At 34.1% G+C, this 19,432-nt stretch overlaps 1 protein-coding gene across 2 annotated transcripts; it reads left to right on the forward strand.

The window, feature by feature from the left end:
• Positions 1-1,609: 1,609 nt before the first annotated feature.
• Positions 1,610-18,939, forward strand: LOC114174598 (probable UDP-N-acetylglucosamine--peptide N-acetylglucosaminyltransferase SPINDLY). 2 transcript variants are annotated; one of them, XM_028059437.1, is made up of 18 exons: positions 1,610-1,926; positions 2,070-2,441; positions 4,053-4,214; positions 4,322-4,497; positions 4,631-4,706; positions 5,322-5,450; positions 5,573-5,692; positions 5,775-5,843; positions 5,923-6,004; positions 6,974-7,068; positions 8,392-8,456; positions 9,223-9,421; positions 11,806-12,000; positions 13,024-13,118; positions 13,230-13,365; positions 13,475-13,692; positions 16,251-16,378; positions 16,481-17,105. In XM_028059437.1, the coding sequence occupies exons 2-18, from the start codon at positions 2,070-2,072 to the stop codon at positions 16,501-16,503; spliced, it is 2,340 nt and encodes a 779-aa protein (XP_027915238.1). In that variant the 5' UTR covers positions 1,610-1,926; the 3' UTR covers positions 16,504-17,105. The 2 variants fall into 2 exon arrangements, with proteins under 2 accessions (XP_027915238.1, XP_027915231.1); XM_028059430.1 differs by lacking the exon at positions 16,481-17,105 and adding an exon at positions 18,030-18,939 and having other exon boundaries at positions 1,614-1,926.
• Positions 18,940-19,432: the final 493 nt, after the last annotated feature.

Genomic DNA, 19,432 nt, shown 5'->3' on the forward strand with positions numbered 1-19,432 from the left:
ATTTATTGACGGATTTTGGTCGTCTATAACTATCGACATATTTTAGATGTTTATAATTATCGACAAATTTTAATCATTGGTAACTAAATATGAATTTTGATCGTCAGTAATTATTGATTTTTTTACTATATAACATTATTAAAAAATAAGCCTAATTACTTACTCGGTTTCCCATTTGGTTGAAAAGTTTTAAATTGGTTCTCGTCGTGAAAAAAGTTTCAATTACATCTTAATGTTTAAAAAAAGATTCAATTACGTCATAGATTTTGAAAAATTGTCTCAATTAGGTCCTCTAAAAAAACTAGTAATGGTGTCAATTTGTGATTTTTTTAATTTTTGTAGAAAAAAAATTGTTGCCACTTATAAGGTTCCTGGTGTGACATGTGACATTACTAGTGTTACGTGACTAGACGCAATCATGAGTCATCTTTTGATTTCAAGTGAGTCATATATATGTTTCTTTGATTCAATTCAGTCCTTACATGTGTCTTTCTGATTCAATTTAGACATATGTAGGAATTAAGTTGAATCAAAGATATACACACACACACATATATATATATAATTAATTAATTAATTAAGACACCGATACTAATATGTGAATTTTTTGTCACATGACATTTATAATGTCACAGGACGCAGCATAAACCTGACACGTGACAACAAAAATTTTTACAAAAAAAAATATTAAAAGTAATTTATAGAACACTATATTCACATGTGGCATGTTGTTAATGCCATTAGTAAATTTGTTTTTGAAAAGTATATAATTGAAACACCTTTTTCAAAAATTAGAATGCAATTAAATATTTTTTAAAAGTTATAACACAATTAAAACTTTGTTAAGAGCAAATATCAACGTGAAACGTTCCAATCGATATAGGACTAAAACAAGTAATTAAACAAAAAAAAATATTATAAATTTTATAAATAGGTATTAATGTTTATTAAGCACATTGACCATTCTACTAAAGAGGAAATTTTGTATCGTATTTATCTTTCCTAACTAATGTTTATTTATCTCTTATTCATAACCATTCTCTTTATTATATATATTTTTTAATTATATTTGTTTTAAATTTCCCAACTATAGCAATGATTTGGATGCAAAGTGATTTTCATGCAATTTTCTAAAAAAAAGCATAATTTTTCAAATTGAATTTGATGTGGTGAACAACTAGTACAAACTACATACTTACCATCACAACCCTTGTATAAAACTAGAGAATAAAAAAAACAAAAATTTCAAATATCTATCTACAAAATCTCTTATATGTTTATAGGACAATAATAGTTTGACAAATTTATCTTGCAATTTTGCATGACATCTTTTGAATAGTTTTAAAATATAAAAAAATGAAAAAATAAAAAAATAAGGTCACTTAAAAGATATTATACCAGATTGTAAGAGAAAATTGTCAAAATTGAATTGTTAAAAAATATTTTTCATATTTACAGGATAAACTTTTATACCATTCCTTCCAATAACGGTTTAATGGGCTATGTTTTCCTTTTATAAAACATTACACGGTGTGGGTGTGTTATAACGGTTCAACGAACGTGTATTTGTAGAAAGAGCTCCGAGTTTATTTGGTACACATCCAACTTGGCTTAACTTGGCTTGTTAGAGGCACAGAGAGTTAGTTACTTTGTATGCTGAGTTGCCAACTTTGACTACCTCTTTCTCTCTCCAACCGATTAAGTTTTTCATTACACTAAAGCGTGATGAAGAACGCTTTACTCTTAGTTTTACTCTTTTGAATAAATAACACTCCCTATGTACGCTGTTTCTATTCACTCTGCTCCCTCACACGCACTCGCAAAACCCTAATCGCTTCCTCGAAACCTTCGCTTCTTCAATCTTATCGGTTCTGGCTCCCTCCGCTTCCACCGCCGGACAGTTCCGCCGCTTCTTTCTTCGCTAGGGTTCGTCCTCTCACCTTCAGCTGCGATCGATTTTGTGTTCATGAATTCTGACTATTTTCCTATAGACTCACAATGGTGATTGTGCAATTTCTTGACATAGTCGCTGCAATTGCGAATTCCGTTTTTTGTTCTTGTTTCTGCAGATGGCAGGGGCGGAGAATAGCGACGGGAGTGGGAGTGAACGGGAATTAGCGGGAAATGGAAACAACGGGTTTTTGGAGTCTAGTGGTTCTGCTGGTAGTGAAGGGAACGACAGCGTTTCTTATGCGAACGTCTTGCGTTCGAGGAACAAGTTTGCTGACGCTCTTGTTATCTACGAGCGTGTCTTGGAGAGCGATGGTGCAAATGTGGAGGCGCTCATTGGGAAAGGGATATGCCTTCAGATGCAGAATAAGGGAAGGCTTGCGTTTGAGAGTTTTTTTGAGGCTATCAAGCTGGATCCTCAAAATGCTCGTGCTCTCACACATTGCGGCATTTTGTATAAGGACGATGGTCGCCTGGTGGAGGCTGCTGAGGTATGCCTACCTCTGTTTAATAACTTTGGTTGCTGATATTGTTGCTTCGTTCTTTTTCTTTTCTTTTGTATTGTTTCTTCAGAATGATCAACTGTTAGCAATGTGGATGATGTGTTTTATCACCGCTAAATTTTCCCATTCTTTTCAGAGGTTGTATTTTTACTAGTCGGAATTCGAGGTTGTAAAAGGTTTATTTGTTGATTTGACGCCGTCTCTCTTCATATGCTGGGTTATTTGCTGTAAAAGATTCACTGTGGCTTATAATGTAGCTTTGTTTATGCTATGACAGTCTTATTGTGTTCTGGATATGTACTTGTTATGAAGTTCTCAAAGTCATAATGCCGCACATAAGTGTGTTATACTGAATGAAGTTGTACTAAATGTAAGTGTTATATATATTGATGGATATGCCCCGTGGACTAGATCTATAATCAAATTATAGCATTAACCGGGTGAAAATATCATTTTATAAGTCAGTTTTTAAGTGTGGGTTAGACTTAATAGTTCATTTTCTAAAATGGTACTAAAACATATCATAGTGAGGTTTGTTAGAACTTATCATGACACTTGGTATCAAGTTATTATTGGACTATCCCTAAATATCTATTATTGCGAGTGGAGATGTCTAGTTTTGGGTGTACAGGGGTATATTGGAGATTCTACATTGATTAGAAATATGATCAAATTATAGTATATAAATGAGGGCAAACATCATCTTATGAGTTTATTTTGTGAGGTTGAATTAGTCTTAAAGTTAATCTTTTAAGATATACATACAAATATACATATTAGTGGGAAGATAATGTTGTGTTCTATGAACTAGGATATTTATGGCAGTTTATGCTATGACATGACTGAAATTTTTGTCTGCTACTGGGCTGGCTGTCCTACCTTAATTGCAATTGATTCTTTTTTGAAATGTTAACAATATCAAATTGTAATTTCCAATAACATAATGAAAAAATAGTGTGAACTATATCATATATGCATGATAATGTATTGTTCAATGTACCAATTTTAAATTACTCAATATAGTGCCTGGAATAAGTGATTAATGGAGTGAAATGAAACCCCCGTTGCAGAAGAGTAAAAAAGAGCAGTGAAATATCAAATAGGGTGCGCATAATAGTACTCTTCCAGTTCCTCTTCAATTAGTGGTTTGTTTGTTGGGAATCCAAGGGTGAGTGGTAAAAATACCAGGAATATCTCCACTAATAAGCCACTAGCGAACTACACTAGTGAACTTGATACTACACTCAATCCAAAAATCTTGAGGCATAGGTTTGCAAGTCTTTCTCACTTTCACATTGCCCAATTTGCCTATTTTTACCCAATTTTGTTTATATTCTCAATCTCACTGCAATGATGTACTCATCTGGCTTTCAATCATTTTAATGAGAACTAGAATTGATGAAAGGTAAAAAACTAATGAATTGCTGAATCATGTGATTCTCATTAATAACACTGAACTACACTTATTCATCCATGTATCTCATAATTCAAAGTCAAAGCTTCACAGTATACAAATTGATCTGTACCATGCTAGTATTTCTACAAGTTGAAATTTATGTGGAATTTATTTCTGTTAATGAAGTTATTTACTTGGAACAGTCATATCAGAAGGCTTTACGAGTGGATCCTTCATACAGAGCAGCTGCTGAATGCCTTGCCATTGTGTTAACAGATATTGGTACCAACACAAAGCTTGCTGGAAACACTCAGGAAGGAATTAAAAAATATTTTGAAGCCCTCAAAGTAGATCCACATTATGCTGTAATTTTCTCGTATTCTGAATACTTTGCTTTTATCTTTAAAGCTACCAATTTTGTATAGATTTTAATTTGCATGATATATATTTTTATACTCTATGGCTTTTTCAGCCTGCATACTACAATCTCGGTGTGGTCTATTCAGAAATGATGCAATATGACATGGCCCTCACCTTCTATGAAAAAGCTGCAGCAGAGAGGCCAGTTTATGCTGAAGCATATTGCAATATGGGTGTGATTTATAAAAATCGTGGTGACTTGGATTCAGCTATTTCTTGTTATGATAGGTACTCTATATCTTGAGCTGGGTGTTTTTTTCTGATCCAAGAACCTGTAATAATTTAAATTTTATTTGTTAATTTATTTTATTGACTTGACTTTTACTGTTGGGTCTTATAACCAGGTGATGTTTTGTGGCAGGTGTTTAACTGTATCACCTAACTTTGAGATTGCAAAGAATAATATGGCTATAGCTTTGACAGATTTAGGAACGAAGGTGACACATCTGAAATTCTACGTAATGATAATTATGCAATAGCTATTTTTTTACATCTTTATTTTCAACTAAAATAGAACTTGTATAGAGGCATTTTATTGCTAATATCTTAATGCAATAGTGGTAAATTTGTAATGAAGATTGTCATGTAAAAAAATGATTCTGATGCAATGTAAAGTTCTGTGTTTGGTAGGGTTGAAATGGAAACGTTGGGTTTGTTGCTTAATGACTAGCATTTTAACTTATTTCATCTTAATTTTAAAGGGGCTTTGAGGAAATACAAGTAGTTGTTTTGTTCGCTGAAAATTAAACAATTTTGTAAAATCCAAAGTAATGGCTTCAGACCCGTAATTACTTTCCATTTAATGTTCCTACTTCCTATATTTCCTTGGTACAACAGTAAGTTTCCGCCTTGTGACTTGGTGTCTTAAAGAGCCTCGTCACTTGCTTTTTTGTTTGTTTTGGGGTGGGAGGGAGGCTGCATATATTTGACCCTTCTAGTCCCCTATGGTGGTCACATAATTGAAGCTCCATTCTGTTGTTCTCCTCCCATCCTCGACGAGATACATCTTTGAATCATTTCTATCTTACTAAGATTATTATTTTGGTTTATAGGTTAAATTGGAGGGGGACATCAACCAAGGTGTGGCTTTATATAAGAAAGCTTTGTATTACAACTGGCATTATGCTGATGCCATGTATAATCTTGGGGTTGCTTATGGTGAGATGCTTAAGTTTGATATGGTACGTTGAGTACAGGCATGCCTATATTCTATCACACTTCTGCACATGTTTTATTATGATATGACAGATGTGTGTATTAGTCTATACTAATTATATTGTTGGAAATTCAATCTACAATTTAGGCCATTGTATTCTATGAACTCGCCTTTCACTTTAATCCACATTGTGCGGAAGCATGTAACAATCTCGGTGTTATATACAAAGATCGTGAAAACCTTGATAAAGCAGTAGAATGCTACCAGGTAGCCGTGATGACCTTCTCATTTTGTTTGAGCATTGCTGGATTGCATAAATTTTTAATGATTTATTATTCTTGTTTTGCAGCTTGCTTTGTCAATCAAACCTAATTTTTCACAGTCGTTGAATAATCTTGGTGTTGTATACACTGTCCAGGTTAAGTTTTGCATAATTACTGAATTTTGTGAGTTGTCGAATATCTACAGTAAGTGATAATGTTTCCTTTTTTCTCCAGGGTAAAGTGGATGCTGCTGCAAGTATGATTGAGAAAGCTATCATTGCAAATCCGACATATGCAGAAGCATACAATAACCTAGGTCTTATTATCTTTTCTGTAATTATTTGTTTGGTTATTGTGTTTGACTGCATTTAGTAGTAATTGTCATAGTTAAGGTTGTGCAGATTTACGAATGACAACTTACCAGCATAATCTAGACTAGGTTATTCTTTAATCAGATGTGAATTGTATTATTTGATTCATATTTCTCTACGTTTGCTGGTTGCTATGAGTCAGTTCAATGGCCATGTATCACTGATGTTTTTATCCATTATATTAAATTATTTAAATCATGTCTCTCAGCTGTAAATGAGAGGTGCGGGTAGTGACACTGATAATATTGTTTGTTCTCCTCGGACTAGTCAAAAGGATAGTGCACACCTAGCCTGCATGGGTATGGGAGATATGGATAGTTGTGTGGTGTTAGGATCTATTGCATGGAATGGGACTAGAGCCCTACACTGGAATTATGGGATTTAGATGCGTGGTTTATCAAGGCTCTTGCTCGACTAACTTTTTAGTGGTGTGCTTGCTTCTCCCAGGAGTTTAATTATGATTGAGTTCCATTTTGAACTTCTATCATGGTCGCAAAAGATTATGGCAAATAATGCTTGAATACTATAATTATGCTTGTTTTCTCATTGGTTGGGTCTTCTCTGTTGTAGTTAAGTAGTTATTCAATTGATATTGTTCCTAGAGATTAACCAAGTAGCTGGTTATAAATCATATCTTGAATAATGTAAACCAAAAGAATTCCTATATTGAAATGATATTAGTGTTGCTGAAGCAAAGGTAAGATAAGTAAAATTGGTTTGAAACATTATTTGGAGCAATATAATGTCCTACAGTGGTTTTGAAAGATTTAATGTAACTGTGTGTTTGTTACCGTCTTTTCCTTTATATTTAATTACAAAAATTACAAAAATGAGTTTTTGCAGAAGGGATATGGCAGTGAAAAGTTCTGAGTACGTCCTTTTGTCATATGCTTATCTTCTCTATTTTTGTGCAGGAGTTCTTTATAGGGATGCTGGCGATATAACTGGAGCAATTAATGCTTATGAGCAATGTCTTAAGATTGATCCTGATTCTCGGAATGCTGGTCAGGTGTGGTGCATAATGGGTGATCATTTCGTCCTTTGTGTTCTGTAAATTGTTTAGACATGTGCAATCATGCATTAAAGCATAACGCCACATCTTCGGTTAGGAGTAGGTTTATATATGAACTAGTATTCAACTTAAACTAGATCTATTATGGTGGTGCCTATTATGTATGCATATTAATAGTTACCATGATATAGGGTATTGAGGTTAAGTTTTCTTGTGAGAGAGTGAGCTTCTAGTTTGGGACATTGGTTGTAAAGTGATAAAATAAAATTGCTGTTTAAAAGGTTAACTTTCTGGAATAAATGTGTAATGTTTCTAACGTTTGACTAGAACAAAACAAAGTTGCCCTACATCTTTCCATGACCAGAACTAAACAAAGCGTTAAGTAATATTTTATGGATAACGTAAGGCTGTACTGAGACAATGGAAGGGTAATATTGAGTTGTGGAAGGGCAAGGGAACAAGAATGAGTACTTGTAAATCTTGCTTCTTTGTGTGCAGAGAAAGTATGGACATCTATTGGTCTGTGAGAAGTATACTTTTGAATCTTGATTACTGTACACTGTTTGTTTCTGTTTCACGACATATAAGACCAACATGCAATTATATATATCCAAGATTTTTCATCCTTTGGGAATCTTTTGCTTTGTTGTGAAGGGTGGGGGTATTGACTAGTTTAGGAATCAATGGCAGTGGGCATGGAAATCCCTTTAGAGAGTTAAATGGCCAAATTAAGATTAAATGGTCAAATTCGGAAGTGCTTTTACTATTTTCTCCTGACCAGAATTATGCTTCTTCCAATCTAGTTAAAATTTCTGGTATGGATTGAACATTCTAGGAATCCAGGAAAGTTGGGTATGGAAATGAATATAATTTGGATTGTACTTACTTTTTTTGTACTTCTTAGTAAATACCGTCTTGGTGTAACCAATTAAAATTAAGTGTCGCAATCCTGATGTTTTTAATCTTTTCTTCTGGCCTTAATAGTACTTCCAATATTTAAATTTGTACAGAGGATTTTAGGAGTTTAAACTATGACGTTATATACATATATTTATGTCTATATATATTGTTCTGTAATTGTCTTTACTTTATGCATTGGTAATGCTGAGAGCCTAGTTACATCAGCCTAGTATCGAGAGTAACCTTTTTATTTGTTCAATTTCAAATATTTTGCCATAATTTGATTCTTTTACACATTAAAATCAGGTTCTGATACAATGGGGGGATGAATGTATTTTGTCCTTTTGCTAAAGTTATCTCTTGATCTTTGGAGCTTTTATCCCCTGTATACAATGTCTCATTTTGTACCATATTATGCAGAACCGCTTACTTGCAATGAATTACATAGATGAAGGAATTGATGACACACTTTTTGAGGTTCACAGGTTACAGCTTTCTCTAATGAACTTCTTTATACTTGAGTTTTTATCATTGGTAGTATTTAGTTAACTCCATTGATTTCACATAAATTTTTAATGACGTGTAATTTCCTTAGGTGTTGGAAAAAGATACATGTTATCGTCTGCTTTCTGCATGGTTTTTACCATTTTATTTGCAGTGGTCCCGTACTTGTATCTATGTTTGAAGCATGAAAGAATAAACAAGTAACATGCGTTTCTAGATTGGTTGTGCTAGTTAGGAAAGTAACACAAAATTATAAATTCAAAGCTTAGTTAAGTTTTTTGAAGACCAAAAGTTTGGTGGTTATCTACTTCTAAGCTCAAAAATACTTTGTTCACAAATTTTTGAGGGAAATGTTTTTTATCCTTTCTTAAGTTGAATGCATTGTTTTACAGCATTGTGATCACTTACCTTGGTCATTGTGATATAAACTGTTTTCTGTGGTTTCTCAAATATCTATTAGCATCGAAGGAATGTGTTAGTTTGATACCTAAAGAGTAGCAAGATGGGATAATACCTGTGACTTCAGAATAGTAATTTTCCATTTTATGTTGAACATAAACCCTTAGGAAATGTTTAATATTATGTTACTTTATTTTGAATTTGTACATAATTCTTCCTATGTTATCTATTTGCTCCATGTTATTTTTAATGAAGGATAATTTACAGTTCTTGTGTAGCAATATACTTTTTGTGCAAAAATTGATTATGTAACTTGTAAACTATAATGGATCAAATGTTTACATGCAGGAACTGGGGTAGGCGATTCATGAGACTATATCCACATTACACATCATGGGTTAACTCAAAAGATCCTGACCGACCCCTTGTGATAGGCTACGTTTCGCCTGATTATTTTACCCATTCTGTCTCATATTTCATCGAAGCACCTCTTGTCTATCATGACTACTCCAATTTCAAAGTGATTGTTTATTCTGCAGTTGTCAAGGTATCAATTGTGAACCCACACACAACTTGCAATATAACCTATTAATGCAATTTCAAAGCTTCTGACATGACATATATTCTCTTGTTCTCTTGAAATTCAAGCATGAATAAAATTCATTGTTGGTTGGCTTACAGAGATGCATGTTTGTTAATGTTTCACCTCCTTTAATATTGGAAATGTAAAACTAATGTCGGAAGGGTTTGCTTTTTCTTGTCCTTAACCAACACTTTTTTTTGTTCTCCATAAAAATTATTAGTTGGTGAAAGATTCTCAGTCTATGGTCTAGGAGATCGAAATACTTTCTTTTGGAATTGTTTACCTTATTGGAAACCCACATGACCCATTGGAAGAATTTTCTTCTGTGGTTCAGTTAGTTATTGGTACTGCTTTCCAATAGGAAAACTGTGATGGATCAATATATATTTATATTGAATATAAAATATAATCATCAGTAGAAAAGAAAATTGGTCTTAGGTTTCATTCCCCATTATGGTTTCTTTTTTTCGATCATAATTAATTTGTTAGGTTATTTACAGTTCTAAAATATTCGTAATTTTTACTGAGCAAAGGTTTGTTGAGCAACAAGTGTCTGATATATTGGCTGCTTGCCAATTGAAATATAAAATGGAACCTTGAAACTTGATTTAGGATATTTCACAGTAAAAAAGCCTTCCATTGTGGTTATATTCTATTGTATGAAGATAAAGGGAATACCCAAATTTTTGGGTATTGTGATGTTGATTGGACATGATCTCCTATGGATAGACGCTCTACTATAAGGTATTGTGTTCTTATTGGAGGAATGATTATTTCTTGTAAAAACAAGACAGAAAATATGGTTGCTCAATGTAGTGTTGAAACTGAATATAGGGCAATTATGTCTCACTTGTGAACTTGTATGAGTGAAACAATTTCTTTTACAAGTAAAATTTTGTGAGATCCAACAAACAAAGATGTATTGTGATCACCAACTTGCTCTCCACATTGCTTCCAATCCATTGTTCAATGAGAGGACTAAGCATAAAACTTGACTATCATTTTATTCAGGAAAATTTGTTATCTAAGAAAATTTGTACTGAGGTTGGATGATCATCTTGCAAATGTGTTAACAAAATCCTTGAGAGGACCTCAAATTGAGTTTATTTGTACCAAACCTGGCACATACAATTTGTATGCTCAAGTTTGAGAGGGAGTGTTAGAAAAGTTATTAAATATAGGTAATTGTAGTTGTATTTGGAAACTGTTATATGTTTTGCTTAGGATGTGTTTACTTATTAACATTAGTTACCTAGATATGTTTTTCTTGTACCTTTTGGTGTTCCTGGTGTAATTTGCTTTTATATATAACGAAGATCAGCTGTGAGATAATCAATCTCTTAATCTCTTTTATCATATGTTCAGTCTTAAGTCAAAGCTTAAGCATAACATTTATTTACAATCCCTATTTGATTCTTGTAACAAGTCATTTTTAGCGTTGTTTATGTTTTTTTCGCTTTACCTTATTTGTTCAGTTTCTTCAAACTTTTAAAGCTTGAACTCTACCTAACTTAATAGACTTCTGCCTCCCCCTTCAAGTTTCCATCAGTCAAGTCTCTTTTTAATTATATGCATTTTTCCAAATTCACTGTTTTGAAAATTTTTTCATTTGTCACAGTCCCTAGTCCGTCCCTGCCTCGCTTGCTATTATTATTTTTTTTTTGTGTGTGGGGGCTTATACGGAACAAAAGCGTAATGCTTGTGCATCAAGTTGTATGAGTTATTGACCTTGATAGTCATGTTTTTTTTTTTTCATAAATGCATGCTAGGCATTACCATGAGACTTTACAATCCCAATTGGGTTGACACCCCAAAGCTCTACAATCATAGGCCATTACATGAGAGAATCATATCACCGAAAAAGGGAATACAAAAGACATGGGTGTACCTCACCAAAACCCTTGCCAAAAGTAAATTCACTTGAAGACTAAACCAAGCTAACACGTAACACCCAATGCCTAGCCAAACCTAAACTTAGGAAGGCCATATATATTCCTATAAAGTCAAGACCCAAGACAGGAGGTAAAATATCAAACTAAGAAAAAGTGAAAGTTAATAAACAACTTTTACTTATTTTTAACCTCTTATTTTTATCTTAAGCCAAACGTAAGTATAACCTAGCAGTTCTTTTTGGGAGAATCGGGAATAGGATTTCATGGAATCAGCTGTTACAATTTACCAAACAACCAATTTTCGAGATGGCTCAGCACTAATAGCTAGCGGGGTTAACATTCTGACTTTGGTTACATTAACATACTTTGCAGTCTATTGAATTTGTAATAGCATACATCTTAGTACTTCACCTTTCTTGACTTTCACATAATTTGGAATTGATTTGCATGTTGTAGGCAGATGCAAAAACCATTAGATTTAGAGAGAAAGTTACAAGGAAGGGTGGTATCTGGAAAGATATTTATGGAATTGATGAAAAGAAGGTCGCCGACATGGTTAGAGAAGATCAAGTTGATATTTTGGTAGAACTTACCGGTCATACTGCAAACAATAAATTGGGAATGATGGCATGTCGGCCTGCACCGGTTCAGGTGTGTTTAGACTTAATCATATTTATGTATAACTCGATTTCTTTGTTTTTCAGCTTGTAACTTCTTATCCATGGTTACTATATATTCTTTTGTCTATGTTTTCCTTTTAATCTTTGTTTAGTTGGATGTTTTTGGATGCTGCAGCTTGATTGTTAACTATAAACTTCTCATTTCTCATTTCTCAAATGTTGTGAATTAATAAGATTTTAATTTTTTCAAATTGAATGGTTAAGAGCCGTGTTTATGTTAGAGATCCAAAATGTAGAAGATTAAACAGGGATAATGAGAAAAATTATGTATTATTCCTAAAAATGAAATAGAAAATACAGCAGGATGATGATTCCTACTGCCACAGAGCAACCTCCTCTAGAGTAGAGAGCTTCATCTCTGTCTGTCAACTCCCTTTTCACAGCTTCCAGTCTTATTAATTCATATCGGAAGAGGTTTTCTGCCATTGACAACATTAAAAGGTGTTTTCCTTTTGGAAGCATGACAATTGGTGTTATACCAATATCCAGCATGAAAGCCAATCCACCCGCAGCTGTGGTTGGTCTTCCATGAAACAGGTCTTCCATGTAAAGGTCTCCAAATAGCAATTGATAACTTTTGTTTGACCATTAGTTTCTTTGTGGTAAGCAGTGCCCATTTTGAGTGCTGTCCCTTGAAGCTTGAGCAACTCTTTCCACAACCAGTCAATTTGCATTACTTAAATTTGTTCATATTTGATGACCTGCAAGGAAATCCTGATGATGTCTTTACATGCATGCTTACATGCTTACACACACACACACCAAGTAAATTAATTTTGAATATATATCAAGTATATGCATCTTTGTTTTTTTATTTGAATGAAACATACAGCAATCTCAATGTATGTATGCAATACTAATATTTTAGTTATCAAGTTATATGATGTGGTATGTATCATTCATAGCAACATTCATTATGTCATTTGCTATTATTTTGTGCTTTGTGTATTTATTTGACCTCATGCAAATTGTAACTTGTGTCCTTTGCAAGCAGGTGACTTGGATTGGTTATCCCAATACAACAGGATTGCCTACGATTGATTATAGAATCACTGATTCTCTGGCAGACCCTCCTGAAACAAAGCAGAAGTAGATCTCTTCAAGAACTTCAGTACTTTCTTGTCATTGACCTATACTATAACACTTTTATACAACTCCTGTTATTTTTTATTTTCTTAGAGTACTTTTTTTTAATTATAGACACATCGAGGAGTTGGTTAGATTGCCAGAATGTTTCCTTTGTTACACCCCTTCCCCTGAGGCTGGCCCTGTTTCTGCAACTCCAGCACTTTCCAATGGCTTCATCACATTTGGTAGTTTCAACAATCTTGCTAAGGTATCAATTATGTTAAAAAAACGTTATGTATTTTCTCTTCATTTACCAAGGGCAAATTGTTAAAGATAATAAGTCGTGTTCTCTGATGTGTGTACTTCTTTTTCTTTAGATTACACCAAAGGTATTGAAGGTTTGGGCGAGGATATTGTGTGCAATTCCAAATTCCCGCCTTGTGGTAAAATGCAAACCATTTTGTTGTGATAGCGTGCGGCAAAGATTCCTTTCAACACTAGAGCAGTTAGGCTTAGAACCGCTACGTGTTGATCTTTTGCCCCTTATTCTTCTTAACCATGATCATATGCATGCCTATTCTCTAATGGACATCAGGTAATATCTCTATTATGTATTCCTTGAGTGTTTATGATCTTGCTCACACTCAGATTTTCTAAGGTGTGCATATTTTATGTGTTGATAGCATGTATTGTTTTTGCTAGATGTATTTTACTATACGGCGGGCCTGGGCCCATCGCTGAATAATTCTATGCACACATACTTGTGGGTGCGCTCGCACACACACATGATGTTCCTTTGTTGTGCTCTAGACATAGAAGGATTCTATCATATGACTCCTTATCTTTTATCTCTATATGGTATCTGGAGCCTAATTCTAATCCATGGCCTGGCCTCTTAGTGGACCCTATATCCATTGATGTCTGTATTTTTCCAGAAATTGTCTCTTCCAATTTTGGCATTGCCTCTTCATTGTGCACTTTTTCTGGCTGTTTTCCACCATTGTTGCTGCACCATTGTGTTTGTGATGTAGTTCTTAGCTTTTCGATTAGTGACTCCCAATCGAAGTCCCTTTGCCTAAGGGACCACTGCTATTAATCTTCTCTCCCGCATCGGCATAATTCGTCATGTGTGGCAGCATGTTTGGCCACTGTTTCAGCTGTTATTGTTTGGCCACTTTAGTTAATGAAAAAGATTATCCACGGTGGTCCAAAGTTGATGCCTAAGCTTTTAACATTCATTAGTCGATTATTCGTCCTTCCTACCTTTTGAGCTTATGAGAGATGTGCTGGGGTTTAGGAATATACCTAATTGTTATGTACCGTGATACTCAACATCTCCATGGTGTTTGCCAAAACCTCTCTAGTGTCATTGTCCTAAATGCCTTGATGACCGAGTACTTAGGCAAAATTTATGGTCAGCTACAAGACTTCAATGAAATATTGCCTCCTTGTGTGGCTTCTACCCAAGAACTAAAGCAACAACAAACTTTCTTTGTGTTGAACACGTTGTATAGGCTTCAAGAAAATATTTGTCAATCTATGACCAGATTATGGGGTCTATGACTGTGTCCACATTGAACTTTGCTTGGTCCTTGTGTCTTGTGCAAGTTGTCCCTTGATGACTCCTCTGCGTTAAAATTACAGCGTGAACCTCGCAAATCGGGCAAATGATATCCCATGTGTGATCATTGTTACATTCTTAGTCACACAATTGTTTGCTCTTATGTGTTGCATGGTCGCACTACTTGGTATGCTTTGTTGCTTAGTTTCCCCTGTTGTTCCTCCTGATTCTAGTGCCACCCCCTTGTGATAGTTTTGAACTTTCAACTCTCTTCCATGAATTTTTTAAATGGTTTTAGGAAGTCATACCTCTAGTTCCTTTGTTTACCGGTTTCATTAACTCCATCTAGCTTGGGTCTTGGATCCTCAACTTTGATGTCATGATCTTAAATATGTTGATAGATCTCTTTTCTCATGCTTTTCCATTTCTAGTTATTTGCCCCCTGTCGCTGTATTTAATGGCTCTCGAGCCCCATCTCGTGGTGTTGATACTGTCCATCTTCCAACTTCTCTCTTGATTGACGAATCTCCTTTATGCCCCTTGATCTCGGTTAAATTTATTACCCCTTCGCCATCTTACCTCTTTTGTTAATTGTGTTATTCTTTTATTTAAGCCCTTGTTTTCTTATAGGACCAAAGTTTAGGAAGGATGATTGGCACTAAATGTGAGTGTCATGGCCTTTATCAACATCGGATCTTTGCTCATGTTTACTTGGTGGTGGATTATCCTTCTCCCATCCTTGCTCAAATGGACCCTCCTAGCCTTGCCAAACCTAAACACCTTGTACCATATCCAAACTGTTTTCTTTGTTGTGAGTCATGTCAATTAGGAAAACATAGTTGTAGTCTTTTTCCTAGGAGTGTTCTCAACAAAGCTTTGTCTCGTTTTGCTTTAGTTCACTTAATTACTGATTATCCTCAATCTTCTTGGTTGTTCTAAATGAAAAATCATTGAGTTGTTTTCCATATAACAATTCTTGGTGTTTCTATTGTTTATTTTCTGTAGTGATAATGGTCATGAATACCTCTTTCATTCTTTTCAAACTTCCATTGATTCCCATTATATTCTTAGTCAAACCTCTTGGAACAATAGACACCTTATTGAAACAAAATGGGATGGTGAAGTGCAATAATAGACACCTTATTGAAACAACTCAAATTCTTTTATACCATGGTCGTGCTCCTTATTAATTTTGGGCTGATGTTCCCACTGCATGTATCTCATCAGTTGCATGGCATCTTCAGTCCTCAACAACGAAATAGCTCAATCTATATTGTTCTCATGAACCTTTCCACCCATTGAATCCCGAAGTTTTCAGATTTTCCTATTTTGTTCTCAAGTTTAGTCTTTCCCTTGAAAACTGTCATTTAATTTAAGATTGTGCTTATGATTTTTATATCATAGGTTTTCAACATGCAGTGGTTTTAATATCAGTGAATCATAACATTCTATTATTTTGTTGTTGATTGTTTGTGTTTCTAGAAAAATGGATAACTATGAAAAATATATATCTGATTCCAATAAAAGGATTCCTTGCACTTTGTTTGATCGTGTGATGCATTGTATAAACACTTATGGCTTGTTTCATGTAGTTTGGATACATTTCCATATGCTGGAACAACAACAACTTGTGAATCTTTATATATGGGAGTTCCATGTGTCACCATGGCTGGTTCAGTACATGCACACAATGTTGGTGTTAGTCTTCTTAGAAACGTTGGTAAGAAGCATTTCATAATTTTTGTTTATTGTCAATATATGCATATTCTCCTACAATTTTAGAGTTTTCTACCATAACCACCATTCTAATTTATGTGTTCAGCCATTGTAGTGAATAGCAGTTAGTGTTGCGGCTGCCCCCAAAACTTCTATGGTGGGTTAGCAGTGGTGGGACAAATGCTACTTGGATCTATAAGTAGTATGCTGAAAAATGAAGAAAACATCTACAATTTAAAACATTCTGTTTAATTTTCATGACCAACAAAATAACTTAAAAGCACTACTCTGGGACAGAGGGCTTTTCTGACTAAAATGAAAAATACTTCCTGATAAATGAATGTTATTCAATAGCCAAAAAATTGGTTAAGTTTCATGGATCTATGTATAGACTAACAAATAAAAGTTAGTAGACTAAAGTCGAAAAGATGAAGCAAAATCTGATTGTAAAGTTCTTTTGGTCATGTATAGCTTAGTTCGTTTGCTGACATGTTTTAAAATTAAATCTCAAAATACAACGTCCTACATGATAATTGTTTGACTATCAATTAATGGAAGTGTTGAATGTTCATTATAGACCTTCTTTATAAAATCATGTTCTTTTACAATCTCCTTGCAACCTCCAATCTTGTTCGCTTCCTCCTTCACTGTCATCTTTGGTGACCCTCTAATGACACATATAACAAAGCAACTTTCCCAAGATTTCACTCTATGAAGGAAATATGACTCTTATTCCTTGTTTTTTTTTGTGATTATCATTGCTTTTATTTATTTACCAACATATTTTTATTCCCTTATTTTAAAGGTTTTGATTATTACATATATAGATGATGATAATATAATTGGTGGCATTGTGATGAATAAAATAATTTTTTATTTCCTTACATAGTTCAAGTGTCATCAATGGAAGTTAACGTGTGTACCGTGCTCCATTATGGAATTAAACATTTGACGAGTTCCACAGGTTTGACTTGATATAATCTAGAGTCCCCTGCATTGTGTAAACTTAAGTGCTAAATTTTTCTGTACATTGCTTTCCATAAACACAATGTAGAAACTTTCAACATAACGTTCTAATTTCAACATAACCCTCATAACTATTAACGCACATGTAGAAACTTTCAAGTCTTCCATCTTGAGAACGTTGTAGTCCAAACGTTTCCTTTATTACCTGATATGGCTTGTGTTTGCTTCTCTTTGTTCCTGCTGATTTTTTTTTTGTTATAAGCCCGTGATGTTTTTATGCTTAGATAATAATTTTGGTTCTCCTTAATTTTTAATCCCTTATTTTGGTCCTTTTGTGTGATCTTAGTTTCCATATTTTAGAAAATTCATTGTTTTATTTTAATCCTCAGTATTGCACATTTTATTTCCTTTATTGTTGTTTAATTCAACCCCAGACCTAAATTTTTTTTAAGGTATCATGGAAAATAATTTAATGAATTAAAATGTAAGATTAAAAGAAATAATTGTATGCAAAAGTGAGGATTGGGACCAGAATTGTAAATTAGACATTAAAGGGAGACTAAAACTATAATTTATCTTTGTTATTTCTTTAAAATTTTATAGCTTTTACTTTCCAAAGCATCATTTTATTTTTTATTTTCGGCCGTAGCTGCAAGACTGTTGTTGAATATTTTACTTATTACAACCAGGGATGGAGCATTTGATAGCCAGAAATGAAGATGAGTACGTTGAATTGGCTAAGAAGTTGGCTTCTGACATTTCCTCACTACATAATTTGAGAATGAGTCTACGAGATGTGATGTCCAAGTCCCCTCTCTGTGATGGTGCAAAATTTACCTTAGGTCTAGAGTCAACTTACAGAAATATGTGGCACAGGTATTGTAGAGGAGATGTCCCATCTTTGAAACGCATGGAATTGTTAGAAGAAGTTGCTATGGGTGACTTGACAAATAAGACTTCTGAGTCATCAAGAATTGCAAACTCAAGGGAGGAGAGTCCTGGATCTGTGAAGGCCAATGGATTTGATACAATGCCCGTGTCAAAGCTTAACATAGACAGCTGCGAAGAAAACGGTGGGTCATCAAATGGCGGTAGTAAACAAGGAAAAAGAGAGGTTAATGTTGATTTTCATCCGAGAGTCCTTTTGTAGTGATTGAAGGATGTAGAACTTGATTACAATAGTTGTACCATCATGATGTATAGTTGCTGTTGGAAGAAGCTGAAAGCAATCATTGCATCGCATAAAGTTAACTTGCATATAGGGGGTGGGGGCTATAGAAAGTAAGTCATAAAAGCCCCTTCGGTGCGGTGGATGTGCAAAATGGTGAAGCTACCTTGAGCTGCAGTCTGTAACACATGTTTTTTGGTAGCCGTTGCCTGCTGGATATTCCTCCCGTTGATTTTAATAGATTAGAGCGTGGCAATTTGTTTTTACTGCTTTTGAAATTGGCATTTTTTTTTTGTGGGCGCGAAATAGCTGGTTTTATGGGGGATTGCTTTTTGCACTGCCATGGTTTTCTCCCACACACTGTGGGGTGTATGTAGGAGACAAAAATGACCCTAAGTAATCAAAAACCTAATTCTATTTCATCTTTTCTACACTTTCTCATTGCTTTGTCTTTGTCACCAATTGTTGCTCCCACTTCCATTCACATTGTCACCATCAATTCTTATCATCACCATTATTGTTGTTGCAGTTGTGACGATGAGAGTGCAAAATTTATGTTTGGTTATTTTTATCAGTTGTGGTGTATATTTTGAATTTCTTGATTTCGAAAATTCAATTTGTAGAACCTGGTTAGTAGTTTTGGATCTTATTATCCATAAGTCAAATGTTTTAAGTTCAAAATACTTTAAATAGTTTACTCAAAATTGTATAATCTAGGTATTTTTTTTTTATCCAAAAAGATTTCTTTTGGGGCTGTGGGATTCCAATTAAAATTTTCTATTTTAAAGACATGTTTTTAAAAGATTTTTTTTCTATTATACAATTTGAAATTGATTTCAAAGTATGGAAGGGTATTTTAGATTTTATAATTTCGAAGGTGTTCTTATTTCAGAAGTTAAAATTGTATTGTGAAATATTTTGAAC

Source organism: Vigna unguiculata, chromosome 1 (genome assembly GCF_004118075.2).
Source record: "Vigna unguiculata cultivar IT97K-499-35 chromosome 1, ASM411807v1, whole genome shotgun sequence".
Lineage (NCBI taxonomy): Eukaryota > Viridiplantae > Streptophyta > Magnoliopsida > Fabales > Fabaceae > Vigna > Vigna unguiculata.

What these genes read in the sequence shown, in the direction of transcription:
- LOC114174598 (XM_028059430.1), top strand. Translation starts at nt 2,070, where the DNA reads ATGGCAGGGGCGGAGAATAGCGACGGGAGTGGGAGTGAACGGGAATTA. An exon ending in AAGCAGTAGAATGCTACCAG is followed by an intron (nt 5,693 to 5,774) that starts GTAGCCGTGATG and finishes CTTGTTTTGCAG; the next exon opens with CTTGCTTTGTCAATCAAACC. An exon ending in TTTATTCTGCAGTTGTCAAG is followed by an intron (nt 9,422 to 11,805) that starts GTATCAATTGTG and finishes TGCATGTTGTAG; the next exon opens with GCAGATGCAAAAACCATTAG.